Source organism: Silene latifolia, unplaced genomic scaffold (genome assembly GCF_048544455.1).
Source record: "Silene latifolia isolate original U9 population unplaced genomic scaffold, ASM4854445v1 chrun_scaffold_16, whole genome shotgun sequence".
Taxonomy (NCBI): Eukaryota; Viridiplantae; Streptophyta; class Magnoliopsida; order Caryophyllales; family Caryophyllaceae; genus Silene; species Silene latifolia.
In genome coordinates, this window is record NW_027413123.1 from 8,550,946 (window position 1) to 8,556,539 (window position 5,594).

General features: G+C 42.1%; 1 protein-coding gene across 1 annotated transcript; it reads right to left on the reverse strand.

Moving 5' to 3' along the window:
• Window positions 1–2,960: 2,960 nt before the first annotated feature.
• On the reverse strand, window positions 2,961–5,354 carry LOC141637238 (uncharacterized). Its single transcript, XM_074446803.1, has 3 exons — window positions 5,079–5,354; window positions 3,900–4,790; window positions 2,961–3,842 (listed from the first exon to the last, which is right to left on the reverse strand). Exons 1-3 carry the CDS (start codon window positions 5,352–5,354, stop codon window positions 2,961–2,963), a joined length of 2,049 nt encoding a protein of 682 aa, XP_074302904.1.
• Window positions 5,355–5,594: the final 240 nt, after the last annotated feature.

Here is a 5,594-nt window from a genome sequence, read left to right on the forward strand (position 1 = left end):
GTGATATTTTCTGAATATAAAAGGGATATAATTATCAAATTTACTCTCAAGCAAGGAAAGTGACTAAACTTAATAATTTGAGGGGATTAAGACTGAATTGTTCAAGCAAGCACAAAATCAACTCAAGCTTAATCAGACAATGCACTTAAAACAGTACAAGCAAGCACAGACCTGTTCTAAGTAACACCACAGATCCTTAATCACCTTCTAAGCAAGCACAAGAAGATATTAAGTCTGACTTACAACTAAGACCCCGCAAAGTTAATAGGATTTGCAAATTTTGAGAGAAATCTCAAGGTTTTTCATTAATCAAAGTCTGAATAAAACAGACTGAGGAATGGTCCTTATATAAGCCTTCCTATGAAATTTTCAGTACATGATAAACCCTAGACAACTCAATCTAAGGGCCAGCATTAAATTTCGAAAGCAAACAAGAGTAGTGGACTTATTTTACAACGGGTACAAAAGAAAATTAAGGCAAACTGAATGGAACAAAAGAGTTGCAGTCTGATAGTGACAGGTTGTCTTCTTGACTATTGTGTCTCTTTGGCTGGTTGTTGGAAGTCAAAATGGCCCTGGTCCAGGCATCATGTGTGGCTCAAGGCTTCTTCTATGAATGCTGAAATAAGCCAGTGTTTTCTTTGTTAAAAGTTTCACCTGCTTGGCAAAAAATGGCAAACTTGCTTTATCTGAACTACCCCACCTGCAACTTGCTTCATTTTTGATTTTTCTGTGGAATTCTTTAGGATTGGTCCCTGGCTCCTTAGGGCCGATTTAATATTAGTTGAAAAGAGAGTCAGCTGGCCAAGGTGGCTGTTGGTGGACGGCCTGGCTGCTGTTCTGGTGGCCTGATGAGACTGTACTGGCAGATGAGGTTGTCTGAGCGTTGTTCCTGGTTTGATTCATGCCTGGTATCCCTGGCTCAGCATGAGTGTGCCTTGCTTGCTCCTGGTCAGCCTCCAAAAGATTGTTGGCCTGGGTGTCAGCTCCTACTGCAACCCCCCTGGCTGAACAGGGCTTGACCTCAAGCCTGGATCTTCCTCCTCAAAATCTTCATAGAATGGACTGAGATCACCCACATTGAATGTACCATGAACCCCATAGTCCCCTGGCAAGTCAATTTTATAAGCATTTGGGCCAATTCTTTCCAAGACCTCAAATGGTCCATCTGCTCTAGGCATAAGCTTATTCTTTCTCTTAGAAGGGAACCTTTCTTTCCTGAGGTGTAGCCAAACCAGATCCCCTGCCTCAAATTCTTTTTTCTTTTTAGGTGTCTTGGCTTGCTTCTTTTACAGCTCATTGGACCTTTCAATTTGTTTCCTTACAGTTTCATGCAGCTTCAGCAGTTGTTCAGCTGTTCTCTTGGCATTAGGACTGAGCTCTCCCCTTGGGACAGAAGACAAGTCCAAGGGCATGAGTGGATTAACCCCATATACTATCTCAAAAGGACTGTGACCAGTAGCAACAGATGGTGCTCTGTTCAATGCAAACTCACCTGCAGCTAATTATAAATTCCAATCCTTCAAAGTCTTGTTAACTAGACATCTTAGAATCCTCCCCAAAGTTTTGTTGGTGACCTCAGTTTGGCCATCTGTCTGTGGATGGTGGGAGGTACTGAACAAAAGCTTTGTTTTCAGCAGCTTCCATAGGGTCTTCCAAAAGTAGCTCATGAACTTGGTATCTCTGTCTAATACAATTGTCATAGGAATCCCATGGAGTCTCACAATTTCTTTGAGATATAGCTCAACAACATTAGCAGCATCCTCAGTTTTCTTGCAGGCTATGAAGTGAGCCATCTTACTGAACCTATCCACAACCACCATGATTGAGTCTTTGCCTCTCTGTGTCCTAGGTAGTGCCACAATGAAATCAAGGCTAACATCTTCCCAAGGCTTATCAGGGATAGGCAGTGGAGTGTAGGGTCCTCCCTGGAAGGAGCTCTTGGCTTTCTGGCATGTTGAGCACCTTCTAAGGACTGCCTGAACATCACCTATCATCCTAGGCCAATAAAACTGATCCTGCAAGATCTCTAGGGTCTTCTGTACCCCAAAATGTCCCCCTAGTCCTTCGGAATGGACTTCCCTGATCAGCATATCCCTGTAAGATCCCTTTGGCACACACAGTTTGTTACCATGAAACAGAAATCCTTCTTGCAGCATTTACCTCTTGCCCTGAGTTGAACCTCCTTTTGTGAGATTAATCCACTACCCAGAGAAGTTAGGATCCTCCCCATAGATCTTCTTCATGAATTCAAACCCAAGGACCTTGTTACTCATGACAGTCAACAAAGAGTGCCTCCTTGATAGGGCATCAACTACTACATTTTGTTTCCCTTCCTTATACTTCCTTGAAAAATTGAAAGCTTGAAGGAATTCTACCCACTTAGCATGTCTATGGCTCAATTTGTGTTGGCCATTAATGTATTTCAGGGCCTCATGATCAAAATGCAACACAAATGGCTTGGGTTTCAGGTAGTGACTCCAATGTGTAAGGGCTGTTATGATTGCATAGAACTCCTTGTCATAAGTTGAATATTTCAGCTTGGCTCCATTTAACTTCTCACTGAAATAGGCCACATGTCTCTGGCCTTGGATTAGAACAACTCCTATCCCTGCTCCACTGGCATCACACTCTAACTCAAACAATTGTTCAAAGTCAGGCAGCTTTAGAATGGGAGTCTCACACATTAACTTCTTGATTTTGTCAAAGGACTGCTGAGCAGCTTCAGTCCATTGGAAATCTCCTTTTCTCATGCACTCAGTGATTGGCGCAACACTTGAGATGAAATACTTAATGAACCTCCTGTAAAAGGATGCTAGACCATAAAATCCCCTTACTTATGTGATTGTTTGTGGGACTGGCCATGTTTGTATAGCCTTAATCTTCTCCTGATCAACTGATATCCCTCTTCCTGATATAATATATCCCAGAAATGCTACCTCATTGACCATGAAGGTATATTACTCAAGCGGTATTTGAAAAATGGCTTCCAAGTGTAATAGATGTTCAGATGGACTGCTGCTGTAGATGAGTATATCATCAAAGTATACTACATCAAATTTTCCAAGGCAAGGCTTTAGAACTTGAGTCATTTGCCTCATGAAAGTGCTTGGGGCATTATATAACCCAAATGGCATAACAAGCCATTCATAAATCCCATATTTTGTTTTGAAAGCTGTCTTCCACGCATCACTTTCTCTTATCCTCACCTGATGATATCCTTGCTTGAGATCTATCTTTGAAAAGATTTGAGCCCCACTAAGCTCATCCAACATGTCACCTAGACTTGGAATAGGGAACCTGTACTTGACTGTGATGTTGTTTATAGCCCTGCTATTAGTACACATCCTCCAAGTTCCATCTTTCTTAGGTGCCAGTAAAGCAGGCACTACATATGGACTCGATGATTCCTTCACAAATCCCTTTGTCATTAATTCTTCAATCTGATGCTGTAGTTCTTTGGTTGCTGTGTGATCACATCTGTAAGCTGGCCTGTTAGGGAGCACAGAACCAGGTACAAGGTCTATGTGATGCTCAATGCCCCTCAGGGGTGGCAAACCACTAGGCAACTCAGTTGGGAAAACCTCCTTATATTTATGAATCAGAGGTTGAACCTCTGCAGGCACATCAGGTTCCTCCTCAGTGTTGATTTCCCTTGACAGGAGAAACAGCACAAGTTGCTCTTGTTTTAGCTCTCTGACCATGGCTGCTTTAGATAAAAACAATACTCCATTAACCTCCTCATGCATATTAGGACTTCCATAACCTCTCTGGTTTGGTGGCAAGGGAGTCAGGGTGACTTTCTTGCCATTATGCTTGAAGGCATAAACATTTTCCTTTCCCTGGTGAATGGTGTTGCCGTCAAATTCCCATGGTCATCCTAACAGTAGATGGCAGACAGCCATAGGAACCACATCACATAACACTTCCTCTTTGTACACCTTCCCAATTGAAAAAGGAACAATGCACTGTTTGTCAACTCTTACTTCAGTCCCCTTGTTTAACCATCTTAGCTTGTATGGACTGGGGTGCTGCTGAGTAGGTAAACTTAACTTACAGACCATAATGGTGGAGGCTACATTGGTACAGCTACCTCCATCAATGATCAAATTACATACCCTCCCTTGGACAGTGCACCTACTCTTGAATATCATGAACCTCTGATCAGCTTCTAGAGGAGCTGGTTGGGAGTGCATAACCCTCCATAGGGCCAAATTGTGCCCTGTATCAGGGTGAGCCACAACTTGTCCTTGATCAGTTTCCTTCTCAACTTCCATTTCTGATGGAGCTAGTGTCTCTTCTTCCTCATACTCAACTAGACCTTCCCTCTCCCACTCTTCAATCTCCATGGCTGTGAGAGCTCTATTAGAAGGACATTCCTTCTCAAAATGGCCAAAGCCTTGGCATTGGAAGCACTTGATCTTATCTCTGGACAAAGGTGGGTTTGTTTTAGGATACATGGGTGCCTTCCCTTTGTCTGCTGTGGGTTGGGTAGCTGGCTTAGGTGTCTCAGTGATTTTGACACCAGTATAAGGTTTGAATGTTGGTCTGATGGGAAATTTGGGTGTTACAGGCTTCACTTTCCCCAGTTTCTCAATTCTTAAGGCCAGGTTAACTGCCTCATCAAATGACCAGACTTGTTGCATTCTTACCCTGCTAGCTATCTTAGGATCTAAACCCTCAACAAACCTAGTAATCTTTTGCTCAGGCTTCTGAGTCACCTCACATTGTAGGGTTAGCTGCTCAAAGTTCCTAAGGTAGGCCTCAACAGATAACTGCTCTTGTCTCAACTAAGTCAGTTTAATAAAAATATCCTGGGTGTAGTCTTTGGCTATGAACTTCTCTTTTAATTTCTTTTTTAACTTAAGCCAAGACCTAACTGGTTCCTTTCAATCTCTAATCCTTTGGTGTTTCATACTCTCATACCAAAGAGAAGCATAGCCCTTGAGTTTTAAAATAGCAACTTTAAAAGCTTTTCTATCATCATAATTTTTAAACTCAAAGACTTTCTCAACAGATCTAAGTCAGTCTAACAAGTCCTCAGGATTTAAACAACCATGGAAATCAGGGATATCTACCTTAACATCCTTATCTCTAGCCAAGAAGTTACCTTCTTCCATCATGGATTCTTCTGATTCTGAGTTGAGTTCTTCTTCATCCTGATGGTGTGGTTGACCCGTTCCTGCTCCAAGGATACCTCTACCCCTGCCTCTTCGTCTGTAGGGTGGTGGTTTTCTTCTTTCTGGAGTGGGAATGTTTGCCATTACAGTGTTCACAGCTTCCAGGGTCACATTAACCAGGTTGGTTAACTGATCCATCTTTGCTTCCATCCCTGCTAATCTCTCTTCACTCATTGGGTTATTTGTTGTGTTTTTGTTGTAGTTAGGGTAAAATGAACTCACTTTTTCTCTCACTCAGGACTAACACAAGGTAGGATTGTGTTATAACCTAAGCTCGGATGACCAGAATTTGTAGTGTAAACTATGGGGATAGACACATATTGAACACTCCCTGAAACAGACAAAGAGCAATGTTCTGGGAATGGAATAAACTTGAAGATTTTTGTAAAAATAGTAAATGGACTTGAAAAATGA